Below are 13176 nucleotides of genomic sequence, written 5' to 3'. Positions count from 1 at the left end.
ACCCTTACTCATTTGTGTTTCCCTCTCCTAGTCTGCCTTCTCTCACAGTTGTTGAAAATGGCTCATACAGTGTGTTGCTGTTTGTTTTTCAAGACAAATTCCACTAGGGAAAATAGGAGTTTGGACTAATTTTGCCCATCGTTTACTGAGGGCCTCCCTCAGAACTGAAATCAAAAGATAATAGTCTGTTTAAGTTTTGCAGGTTTGATTCTCTTTTTCTTTTTTTGTTGTTCTTGTAACAAAGAGCGGGTGGCGGGGGGGCTTGTGGTCAGGCCACAGTGTTTGCTACAGACTGATTTTTCTAGCACCTCTCTGTAAAAGGAAGGCAACAGGGGAATCTTTGTGTTGCTGGAAACCCCTGAGCTATTACAGCTCTAGCAGTTATAAATGACTGTATGCATTTGCATAATGCAGTTGTCACTGAATTAAAATGATTTGAAATTTTCACCGAGAAGGTGGTAGCCTGACCCGAGAACATTTCATTGTCTGACTCGCGGTAAGCGATGCTCCCACAGCAAGCCAGCTTGGTTACCTCAGAGCTGGTGTGTTTGGTAAACAGGGCTACTTAAGAAGACATTTATCTCAATTTCTCCATAGGTTTTCTGAATGCTGTGATAAATGAATGCATTTAATAAACTGAAAATGAAAATGTGAGATAAATAGTCGTGTAGATGGGGGTTGAGAGAGGCAGCAAAAAACCATGAATACATTATTGGCTGCTAGTCAAGTACTTTAATAATTGACTCACTGATGGTAACTTCTCTCTCTATCCCCCCCTCCCCAGCTAAAGAAGTGCCTGAGTAATGAAATTACATGTTAATGCACTGAAAGAGTCTCCCTTCCTTCCTTTCTACGTTGACATAGTATCTTTTGATTGAGGAAGGTTAATTAAAACTCATTTAGCTGTATTTGCTCAGTGGAAGGGTTCCGGTCACAGTTGCAAAGGATAAATGAAACAGTGACATATGCAGATGTGGTTGGAGTTTCTTCTCTTTCTACCAAAGAATGCTTGCAATAGTGAGTTAGAGGGAAAATTATGTTTTATCACATCCCTTTCCTTAAGGGTGCAAGTACTCAGCCAAGGTCACTAAGCCCTTCATCCAGAACAGTTTGCTTTATGCAATACCATCGGTTCTCTGCTGCATTCATGCAAATCAGAAAGGGTTCAGCTGACAAACTGGCATTTCACAGGCACGCCAGATTGCATGGGACCAAAACAGTAAGAGTTTTGATATCAGTTGGGAAGGGAAGGAGAAACAGGAGTAGTAAAAGGCCTGCAAAGGATATGTTGGGACTGAAAAGGTGAAATAAGTAATCATGAGTGAAATAAGTGATGTATCACACATACATGTTGGCCTAAGTGAAATGATGTAAAATTTTCAGTACAGTTAGTCCTTGTAGCATATTGTTTTCTAATAAAAAAAAAAAAAAGGTTACTTCAAAACCAGAAATCCCTGACAAATGAACAGGAAAGCATGTTGGTGAAAAACGCACTGAGGTGGAAATGATTAGGGGAACTTTCAATGCTGCAACATTTCATGGTAGGGTTATTTTCATAGCTGGTTGTTCTGGAGCAGATACTTGCTGGTGACAGAAGCAAGGAAAAGTTGAGTAGTTCTGACACCTCTGATGCCAAGACAGAATTGAGCTATCTACAGGCTAGGTGACATGTCCATTGAACCCTTCTTTCCCCATACTGTTCCCTCATTCAGAATTGCTCCAGGAAGTACAAAAGCAGGGTTTTTCTGGGACACTGTCTTTTATTTAAGAAGAAACTATAGCTAAACCAAAACTGGGAGGAAGGGTTGCCATGCCAGCCCGGTGCTGATAGTCAGGTGCTCCCGTGACTTCAGGTGGGCTTAACAGTGCTCATCGTGGGACCGGGCTTTTGCCATTTGACCTTTGATAAGTCACTTCTCTACATCTCCCATTGCTCACTTTTAGAATGGAGATGATGGACCCATTTCTGCAAATATCTAGATGCTGAATATCCAGCAGGATTTTACCCTATGAAATAGTTAGTGTTACTTGTATGTAACCCAAATGTTTTCAGTTTCAGCGTCATAATGACTTTGTAAAGCTCTTAAAGACAACATCAAGCACTATTTATGTATTTGCTGTTGTTTCAGGCAGGAGAGTGCCTAGAAAGCATCCCCATGTCACTAACGTTACATTACATTTCTCTTCAGATTGCCCAGCTTGGCTCTCTCTATTGCAGCATGGAAAGCTGAGTGCTGCTGAAGCACTACGCCCCACATGTGACATAATTCGTTGAATCATTTATCCTGTGGTTGACTTCATGAGGCAAATGGCTTTGGCTCATTTATAAATAACGAGAGACACGGGATACAAATTTGGGACAGAGAAAGTTGAGAGGAACAGCTTGTATTTTGCATTCTTGAATCCAGTTGTCTTGGAATACCTTGTAGCTGCTGACAGCTTCTAACTCGCCTAAAGCGTTTATCTTTCGGAAGGTGCAGAGAGACCAAAGCATTCATGAATCCCATTTTCAAAGAGGAAGGCTCTCTAGTCTGCAAGTAATTTAATTACACTAAAGATTTTTGTCAAGTTTGAACAGATCTTTGTTTCTTAGCTCTCAATTATCAATTCATATATTCCTTAGATAACAGGAGCCACTTTACTTAAAGACCTTGTCAATGAGTCAGCCAAAGGGTTAATCTTCCAGATGGGGCCCTTTAAATGTTTCTGTCCTATAATATTTCTTCTTTTACTCCCCACAGCTGAGGCATAAGCTTGGTGCTTTTCAAATTAAATTAGATTGCGTAAGCCAGGTGTCTTGGCAGTAAAATCATGTGCAACCCATTTTTATCCCATTAACATCGGTGTTCATCAAGGAATTGTGTTTTTCTTTCTACAAACTCTAGGTAAACCGGTAATGATCATAACTGAGTACATGGAGAATGGCTCCTTGGATGCCTTCCTCAGGGTAGGTAATTTCTTCATAATAAGCTAAGGAGTTTTTATACTGTGAAACATTTTCTGGTTTTCATTCTGGTTCCTTTTTGCAGAAAGGTACTGAAAATTCAGCATTTTTAAAGAAATTATGTTTGTACTTGGGAAATTTTGTTTTCTGGTTTTGCCTCTATCGAAAATCAGAATAAATGTAAAGTGGAAGAATATAGAATAAATGTAATGTTTAAAATAGCAGGGTCTTAAATAATTCATGCTTAATGGGAACAGTTCTGATTTGCTCCATTTTTGAAAGCATTGCAATGCTATAGACTCATTAAAACCAGATTCATTGCAAACTGGATAACTGCATCACTGGAAGCTGTGACAGAACCTCTGGGTTTTTACTTTACTGGTGAATTACAGGCACTAGTCAGGAGAGGGGGGAGGTCCCATTGCATTTTATTTGAGAGAAGATGGGAATCCAGAGATACGCTCTTTGCCAATTTCAGCAATGGCAATAATGTAGCTTTTAGCTTAATGCTCTGTGATTTTCTTCCTTTCCCAATATGCAGAAGAATGATGGCAGATTTACAGTCATCCAGTTGGTGGGGATGCTTCGTGGCATTGGCTCAGGAATGAAGTATCTGTCTGACATGAGCTATGTGCATCGGGATCTAGCTGCTCGAAACATACTAGTCAACAGCAACTTGGTCTGCAAAGTGTCTGACTTTGGCATGTCCCGGGTCCTGGAAGACGACCCTGAAGCAGCTTATACCACACGGGTAAGGAGGGAAAGAAAATGTCCAGTGGGTTTTCTTGCCCCCATACTGGTTTTGTCTGACTGTGTGGGAGGTGACAATGGTTTGTTTTAAAATAATCTCAGTCATAAGTAAAAACCTATACCACAACCTAAAAATAAACATTGGCCCACACTCCATAGCTAGTATAAATTGATGTAGTGTTATTGCTACATCAGTGGCTACATCAGTATTCCTCTGGTTCCTTCAGTGTGCTAGAGTGCGTGACAGGAATCTGATGCCAGAAATTAGAGCTTGGGCTTCTATTCCTTCTGATATCTATAGGCATACATAATTATTTGCAAGTGTCTAGTCCCACTGAGGTTTGATTCAGTGTAGATAGGCCACCAAAAAAAAAAAAGATAAATCCACGTTTGCCCATCACAAAGCTAGTTATGAATTTGACCGTAATAATTTGGACTGGGAAAAGTGTGAGGCCTGCATTTTCCCATTTTTTGTTTCTTTCCCATTTTATCCCAGCGTTTAATATGCTGTGTGCGGAATAATATTAATGCAAGTACTTTTGGCCACAAAACAACATCCCAAACATTACCAGCCTTTCTACCAATACCTCTGTAATTCACATGTGTGTGAATAAAAAAAAGTCAGAGTTTATAAAGTCTCCTTTTTTAATTGCTTATTTTCTTCGTTTTTAAATATCTGCCATTCTCCATCTGTTCTCCCTAGTGCAGAGTTTGTTTGCAGCACTCAGATTTTGCAGTTTAATCCCAACACTCATCCTTTAATGGATTCACAGTTCATTACAGGGAAGGATAGACACATGTAGTATTAAATGCTGGCCAGCTTTGGTATTTTCTCACTCATAGGGGTGGCAAGTGGAAGAAGCAGAAGCAGAGGTCTGAAAAGCTGTATTCAGGGAAATCAAAGTTTAGACAAACACACAAGGGCAAGACAGAAATGATTGAAAAGCTTCCCTTTGAATTTATTGAGTGGAGATATAGTATTATGTTTGCTCTCAAGAATAAACTACAGAGAATCAATGACATTTGCATTACAGCGCATTGTCTTCATTTGGTATCAGTAATGAAGGATCAGGAAAATTTGGATGAACTCCACTGTGCTCAAGCAGCTAAACAAAAAGAGCTTATTGACAATTTTTAGAATGACAACCATGTATAAACAATGTCCATGCATCTGTGACTGAAAGGAGGAACAGAGCTTTTTCGTAACCACAGATGATGTAATAGAACGCAATTTTTAAAGCGTCCTTTTTTAAGAGTATGTTGCATTTTCTTCCTCCCTGTTAAACAACTCATTAAAGTGAAAGCATCCTATAGCCACACAAGGCACACACTGCTACAACCTGATTCACAAAGGGCCTGATGCAATGGCCAAAGAAGCCAGGAGAGAAGGACCCCTTTTGATTTCACTTGGCATTGGAACAAGTCCATATTAAACACTTGAGAGAGATATTAGAACAATAAACCATTAAGTATGCACATGCGGCACTCAGTTATGGATAAAAACTATCTAGAAGCTTGTTGAGAAAAAACCTACCAAAATAAACTTAATCAAAAAAGCATAAAAGCAAATGAAAAAACCCTAAAACCTTTGTTCATCTTAAGTCGTTCCCCAGATGGAACTGCAGGAAACGAAAAGCTCAATTAAAAACACCTTGCATATTAGCATAAACAAAAGGCGAAATCTCTGGCCTGGGATCACTCAGCTAAGGCAAAATCAGATAAACAGGATGGAGTGAGTTCCTTTTAAAACAGTGCAGGATCTCAGTGGCCCAAATCAGATGCCCGAGTGTTTTTATTTGTTTAAAAAGAAGTATTGTAACAAGAGGCAGCTCTCTCCAACAGGTATCAAAAGCAGCCTTGTACCGTGGTCTGGTGTTGAACTCCTCCCCCAGGAACTGGGAGAGCCCAGAGGCTTGCTTGCCATCTCACATCACTGGTAGGAGTTGGGATATTGCCCATGGGAAACACCACAGTATTCATAAGTCTTCCCAGTTTATCCTCTCTTTATTTTACCTTTTTGAAAAGCAAAACGTTTATAATCCCATTTTTCTGAAACAGGTGAAACAGGTCAGACAGGCAAGCAAGGAAATAGTAATTAACAGCGTGTATTTATTTGTTTTGTCAACTAAATCTCTAATATATACTTTGTAAAACCCCAGGCTTGTTCTCATGCTTCAGCATAGTCCTAAACAGAGATCTCTTACAGGGCTAATAAAAATACATTTAACAATTTACTCGTTTGCCTCCTTGTGACTAGAGAAAACAGATGGGCAGCATTGCCTCCTGGTTGGATCTGACAGTTTTATGGCAAGAAAAAGAGAAAGTGGATGCCTTTTTAAGAAGGATTCTGGAATTGCGTACAGAAAACCGTTTTGTATTTTTAATGGCAGTGTAGAACAGTGTCAACCACACACATTACAGGGTCAGTGACTCCCTAGCCTGTGGTTTCTTTTGTTTGTGACAGGGTGGCAAGATCCCCATCAGGTGGACTGCACCAGAGGCAATTGCCTACCGTAAATTTACATCGGCTAGTGATGTGTGGAGCTATGGCATCGTCATGTGGGAAGTGATGTCCTATGGAGAGAGACCTTACTGGGATATGTCCAATCAAGATGTGAGTCTCCTTCTGAGCTTCCTCTTCCTTTTCTCTCCCTTTCCCCTCGTGTCGTTATCGTTGTCCTTAGATGTCTGCTGATGTGTTTCTGTGTCAGTTGCTATATGGTTATAAGACGTTTACTCCAGGTTTTTAAAAGGATATCATGGGTGGTGGATTCCTGTTTTCTCAGGGAACGTCTCTGGAACTAAGACTTCCTGGAATACTTCAAGCCTTTTCTATGGTCAGGGAATAGGGGATTCTCAAGTTAGAGTCTATAACTTGTGCACGTATCTTTTTTCCTTTTTTTTTTCCTTCTTTTTTTTTTTTAATTTTAGGAAAAACATGATAAGCATTTAAAGTAAGAAAGAAAAATGGAGGAAAGGGAAATGAATATATTTAAACTGTCAGATCGTAATACTGTCAAGAGAGGGAAGATTTGAATGTTGATCTTAAATCTCAACTTTATTGAAAGTCTTTAAGCAAAACACTTGAATTTAATGTGGCTTCCTATTAGTTGTTAATTCTTCAAGCCCCAGTATGCCTGTAATTCTTCCAGATGATTTTATTTCTTGTAGGATATCTAAAACAACACATACGAAATCCAATTCTGATTATCAGTCAGAGCATCCTTGCGACAATTGCATAGCTGCCCCCCAAGGACATTGAAAAGCAGCTTTCCTAAATGACCATTCTTAAATTATGCATGTCCTGTTTAACCATGCCATCTGGACTACTTCAGTGTATTCCAAGAGGGAGCATGCACAATGGCTGCTATTCCAGACGAGTATTTAATAATAATGCTAATAAGAGCTTTTGCTAATAGAATTTTTATTAAACGAAAAAAAAAAAAATCCCAGTGAAAATGAGGCATGGATTATCCATAATTCTTTTCCCAGGGGATTTTCAAACATATAAAGGAAGAAGAAAATGTTAATCTGAATATACGATCATGGGAGTGGTTAAGTCATTTTACAAGTCATCTGCTTTCTTATGTAGAGCTGAACATTTTCAAAGAGTGTCTAGATGTGGATGGCATTTAATCTAAACGGGGGATATAATTTTAATTTCCTTCTGATGTGAAATGTCTGTTCTGGCACCCAATCTTGCCTTCCTTTGCTAACAGGAAGTCATCAAGACTTAGCAAGAAAATAAAACACCAGATGTGTCTCAGTTATATCAGGCATGTCTACACAGCACAGTGGAGCTCAATGCAACCAAGGCAGAGCTAGCATATTAGGCTGGTATACACCGCTAATGTGCGGTGCTAGATCATGTCGAAAAGCTGGCTTGAACAGGACAGTGAAAACCAACAATACCGTCTTTGCATCCTCCTTTTAGTACATGGCATAGACATACCAATTTTTTCGCCTTAATGATGGCGAGAGCAGTGCTTTTCACAACAAAGCAGAAGTGGATTTCCAATTATTCTCAGTGTCTGTTGAATCAAGAGAAATCAAAAGGATCTTCATACTTTCTGGAGCAGTGAGAGCCACTTTGTTTCTGGTCGTTGAATAGCTGCTAATAGTGCAAGCATATCCCTTGCTCTGTGCGCCCAGTGGGTTTTAGCCACTAATTGGACAAGACCAGAATGAGGGAATTTAGTGCAATTCAGTCTCGGTGCACTCCTGGTCTCCAGTCTCATGGTGAATCCTGCCAGCAAAGTCATATCGATTAATCAAGATCTGAAGGCTTCTGGCTCATGTCCCTGTCATATCAGAGTTGGGTTCTGATCACGTCCTGTTCTGAGAGAGCTAAGAAGCCGTCATCAGAGTACTGAGCTCTGGAACCCCCCTTTTTGGAGGGTTTGAAATGACTCCAGCTTGTGAGTTTTTCTGGTTTCTGTTAACTATGAAATGCATACTTAAGCTGCTGCCTTGGACTTCTGTAACTTTCTTGATAAAGCTGCACAAAAGGGTTCCCATCTCTGCATTTCTTGGTTCAGAGCATACAGTGGTGAGAGAACAGGTTCTCCACAAGGCCTGTATTACTGACAGAGATGAGCTAGCCCGGGAGGAGAGGGAGGAGCGGGTGATCTGCTGTACCCTAAAAATGGTGGGGAAAATAAAATCTTCAACGTCTCACACCCAAAACTGACAGATATTAAAGATTTTCTGTAGAGCTGTTGCTTCTCCAACCCTCTGTCTAACAAGGATAGTTGCTTAATTCTAACACGGGCTATTTTGTAAGCTCTGTATCCCATGTGCACTTTTGTGATATGTTGGCATGCTGTATCTGATGTCTGCTTTGGATGCTGTACCCTTTTAGTTTTGAATTGCTGAGGAGAAATGACGGTTCTGAGACCACCAACTCTCTGAGTCTGAGTGCAATTTTCCATGTTGTTTCCCTTAATTGTGGATTTGTTTCCATACTTTGGATTGCCCTAGGATAAATGATACTCAGCTGGTAGATGTGAGTCGTGTCTGATGTTCTCTAATGTCCTTGTAATTGTGCCATTTATAGGTTATTAAAGCCATTGAAGAAGGGTATCGGCTGCCACCCCCGATGGACTGCCCCATTGCTCTCCATCAGCTGATGTTAGACTGCTGGCAGAAGGAACGCAGTGACAGGCCTAAATTTGGACAAATCGTCAACATGCTGGACAAACTCATCCGTAACCCCAACAGCCTGAAGAGGACAGGCAATGAGAGCTCCAGGTCAGCTGTGCTTTTGTAATGGTGATGTACAAGGGAGCACAGTGGAGATGACAGGCAAAGCTGTGGGTCACCTAAATCTCTGCGCTGGGATTAAAGTGTGCTCTGTAGCTCTGCAGACTGCATAGCAGGCATTGCACCATGCAAGAGAACAGAGGGGTCGTGCTGGCACGCTGCTGAATCCCGCTGGGCACCCCGGACTCTCCTAGCTCTGTGAGAAGGAAAATCGAGTGAGCAGAGCTGCTGCATCACGCCAGTGCTGACCAGGCTTATAGCAGAGTCTTAAGCACGTCCTGAAAAAGTTCTGATGCAGGCAAGCTCTGTTTGAAGACAAAGTTTGCTGCATCTTTTCCCTCTCCCCTCTAGTGAAAAGGCTTGAAGGGGTAGCCTTAATGCAGTGTAGCTAACAGGAGTGATGTGGTTTTCTGCAGGAAAAGTACATCATCAAGTTTTATAAACCCTAGATTTGTGTAGGATTTGCAAATGAGCATTATGGCATTACAGCCAACGCCTTGCGGGCATTGAGAAGGTGTGGATTAATTTTTATGTGAATTTGAATTTAATTTTGTGGAAAGCCAGTTTCATGTCTCCACCGATCCCGCATTACATTTGTGTTTTGTTTCCTAAGCATGGTATACCTGGTACGTGCAAAAGCAGCGCAGCAGGAAGGAAACTCCCAGAGTTGTAGGGTAAAACCAAAATGTCTTTGTTGGGACACATCAGCAGTTTGTTTAAGCTGGTGAAACACTGCTGAAGTAATAGGAGCTTTACTAATTTACACCAGGTTTGTTCAATTTTTTTCAAATGTCTTTGCTTTGTAAGGTAAATTTGCTTACAGCAAATATGGAAAAAAGCTTAAAGGAAAAGAAACGAGGAAGATAATGGGAAAATATTTTTGAGTAGAAGGGAAGGTAAAAAAATATCCACTGGGCAATACAAAATTAACTTTCTTGAATCAGTGAAGGAGTAACAGAGGTTCCGATTCAGCCTCAAACAGAACAACATCCTGGAAAAAGCTATTTTCGTTTTTAAGCTTGTAGGTCCCTTTGTGACTTTTGCTTACAATGTACATTATCAGAAGAGGGATTATTAACCATGTGAGGCCACTATCATCACATATCTTACAGATTGCCCTAATTGTATTGGTAGCCTGGCAAAAATGTATCCACCCTTGAGGCTTAAATAATTTAGATGGTGAGAATCACAATCTGATCTGCTGTGGTAATTTGATTTGAGAATCACAGTATGAACTCTTCCATTTTGCTTTCTTTCCAATTTACAGGTGCTCTTTGAAAAAAATACAGATCTTACAAAAGTTAATAGCCTGTTCCAGGTCATTTTGTGTGTGTGTGTGTGTATGTATATATGTGTGTGTATATATATAAAAAACCCAAAAGTTAATAGCCTATTCAAGGTCATTTAATGTTCATGGCTATTTATAGTTCTTTATATTTCTTCTCTTTGGAATATGAATTTCAAATACGAATATAACATTATTAATATATTATATGCCTTTATACATGAAGCATAATTGTATATCATTAGGTTGCCATCATTGGTCTTGTGTTAGATAGTACAGTAAAAGAGTTGTACCAAGTATTACCAGCATGTACTCCATGCCTTAGGCAAGACATAACTATGCTATTGCACACCTAATCTTTGATGATGTGCATTTTCAAATAAATTGCTAAATGATAATTGTTTTGGTTAGATAGATAGTAATAATTTATAATGGTTTAATGAAACTGTGATTTACAATATACATGAAATAAGAAATGAGATAATAATAAGAGAAGCAAATTTTGTAAAAACAATTATTCGCAAATCTGTGCAAGGGGAAATGAGAAGCACATTCCACAGTGCAAACAAAGATCAAAGCTCGCATGATTCCCGCCACTCCTGGCACACGTGCTGGTCAGGAATGGATTGATTAAAGAGGGGATTAACTCCCTGCTGTCCTGACTTTGATTGAATGCACCGAGCTTGCCTGCAAACCTGGCTAGAAGCAGGACTTATCTGAACCCGCCCTGAGCTTTGCCCTCCAAACCAGTCTGGCCGGTTGTGAGCTCCCAGTTCCTTTGCGCATACTTCAGTAGTGTTTCTATAGTTGCTGAGCTGAGGTCTGACACATGCAGGATTGGCAAGGTCTTGCATTGCTGCCTATGAGATACAGACCCAGCAGGCTGAACGCCTTCCAGCATTGCCATCTTCTTTGTTTTTTGGGGTGAAAGCATTTTCTATGAACTCGGTTGCATCTGAGGTGGAAATTGTAAGCAGCATAGTGGTTCAAATTAGATCTGAAAGCAAAAATAGAAACCTAATGTCAAATTAATTCTCAGCAGAAATTGGCCTATTTCTTTGTGTTTTGTTAAGTTTCTTGCATTGATCTACGTTGCTGTGGAGAGAGCCACCAGTTTCGCTGGGCACAGCGTCTTGCCCTTACTTTCCCTAATCATTGAGGATAATTGTTGCAGAGACCAAACTTTGGTTTGCGATTCATGATCCAGCTGACACCATTTCTCTGTCCTTTCACTGTTTGGCATCCAGACCTAGCACAGCCCTGCTGGATCCCAGCTCCCCTGAGTTCTCGGCGGTTGTTTCTGTTGGTGACTGGCTCCAAGCCATTAAAATGGAGCGATACAAGGATAACTTCACAGCTGCTGGCTATACCACCCTAGAGGCTGTGGTGCATATGAACCAGGAGTAAGTACTCAGCGATATAACAAAAAACCTGGTAAATCTGGATTTAATCGGCCTCTTTTGCTTTGTGCTGCATATCATTACACTCATTAAAGGAATGGAATGCCTTTCATTTGGACGGAGGATAACTTTAAAATGCCTCCACAATGCCTTCACTTATTTAATTAAACATTTCTGTACATCTGCCTTGCTTTTGCTTTTGTGTTCCTTGCGGTTGACTCTTAATATTTCTCTCTGCACCGGCATCTGATCCACGGTTCTCAGCCCCCTGCTTCTTCTCTTGCTTTCCACAGTGACCTGGCAAGGATCGGGATCACTGCCATCGCGCACCAGAACAAGATCTTGAGCAGTGTCCAAGCAATGCGCACCCAAATGCAACAGATGCATGGCAGGATGGTTCCCGTCTGAGCCAGTACTGAATAAACTCAAAACTCTTGAAATTAGTTTACCTCATCCATGCACTTTAATTGAAGAACTGCACTTTTTTTACTTCGTCTCCTCGCCCGTCGAAATAAAGATCTGCAGCATTGCTTGATGTACAGATTGCGGAAAGCGAGTGTGTGTGTTGGGAGGGAGGCCTCCAGAAATGACAAGCCGTCATTTTAAACCAGACCTGGAACAAATTGTTTCTTGGAACATACTTCTCTGTTGATCAACAATATGTAAAATACATGTATCTATATAAATATAAAGTCACATTCAAGTTTTGATGCTATGTTTGCTGCCAGATACTGTGCTTAAAAAACAAAAACAAAATTACTTTCCTTCTCCCTGTAACCCATAGGATTACAACCATAGTGTTTTATTTGTGGGTAAAACCACCGTTGTGCATCTTTCACTGGAATGAAGAATCTGCCCTAGGATATTTTTTGCAGACTTGATGCATCACTAATACCTTGCAGAAACCTCAGTGAGAATATCATTTGGCTGATCAGTGCCTGTTGATTGGTGATCTACCCATTTACGGGCTTGAGGCATGAAATGACCCACCTCGTGGATTACTGGGCAAAACTGGACTTCTGGGGAGATTATTGGCTGTTGTTGTGCCGTGCTGAATCCTACCACGTAAAGACATTTTGTGAACATCTTGCCAGTAGTCAGCTGTGACAATCGTGGCTGTGGAGCTTTCAGACTTCTTTTCTCTTTCAAGAAGTGATTCCCTTTGCTACACGGAGAAGGTCAGTGGAAGTACAGCGTCCAACATGCTCATGGTGCTTTATTTCTTAAACTGTGCTAGGATTTCATCACTGTTGGGAGAAAAAAAAAAGGGCTGTAGTATGTGTTACTTGGGGTTCCCGACTGGTTTGTATGAAACTGTGCTGGTTTCCCAGACTAATTGCTTAGTGTTTCCCATTGTTTGCTCTATTTGATGACAGTGAAAATTGCTGTTTCAAAACCTGGTCTTGCTCTCAAGCTGTTTTGTGTTAGGATGTGCAGACAAGGTGTAGGAGTGCATCCTGGGGCTCACTCAGTTCAGTGCTGAGAGCCTGACCGCACTTTGCACTGAGAGGAGTAGGGATGCCCTTATTTTTCGG

At 40.7% G+C, this 13176-nt stretch overlaps 1 protein-coding gene across 3 annotated transcripts in view; it reads left to right on the top strand.

Annotated features, from left to right (window-relative positions):
- The window catches only part of EPHA4 (EPH receptor A4), a 101658-nt gene extending 89609 nt beyond the window's left edge, over window positions 1–12049 (top strand). The window contains exons 10-16 of one of the 3 annotated variants that reach the window (XM_059822409.1): window positions 2886–2947; window positions 3486–3695; window positions 6159–6308; window positions 8751–8944; window positions 10529–10537; window positions 11495–11644; window positions 11935–12049. In XM_059822409.1, the coding sequence (XP_059678392.1) occupies window positions 2886–2947; window positions 3486–3695; window positions 6159–6308; window positions 8751–8944; window positions 10529–10537; window positions 11495–11644; window positions 11935–12049 (890 nt within the window). Of the gene's footprint in view, window positions 1–2885; window positions 2948–3485; window positions 3696–6158; window positions 6309–8750; window positions 8945–10528; window positions 10538–11488; window positions 11645–11934 lie in introns of all 3 variants that reach the window. The other 2 variants (XM_059822407.1, XM_059822408.1) reach the window with 2 other exon arrangements.
- Window positions 12050–13176: the final 1127 nt, after the last annotated feature.

Source organism: Gavia stellata, chromosome 11, assembly GCF_030936135.1.
Source record: "Gavia stellata isolate bGavSte3 chromosome 11, bGavSte3.hap2, whole genome shotgun sequence".
NCBI lineage: Eukaryota > Metazoa > Chordata > Aves > Gaviiformes > Gaviidae > Gavia > Gavia stellata.
This window is presented reverse-complemented; position numbering and strand designations above follow the sequence as displayed.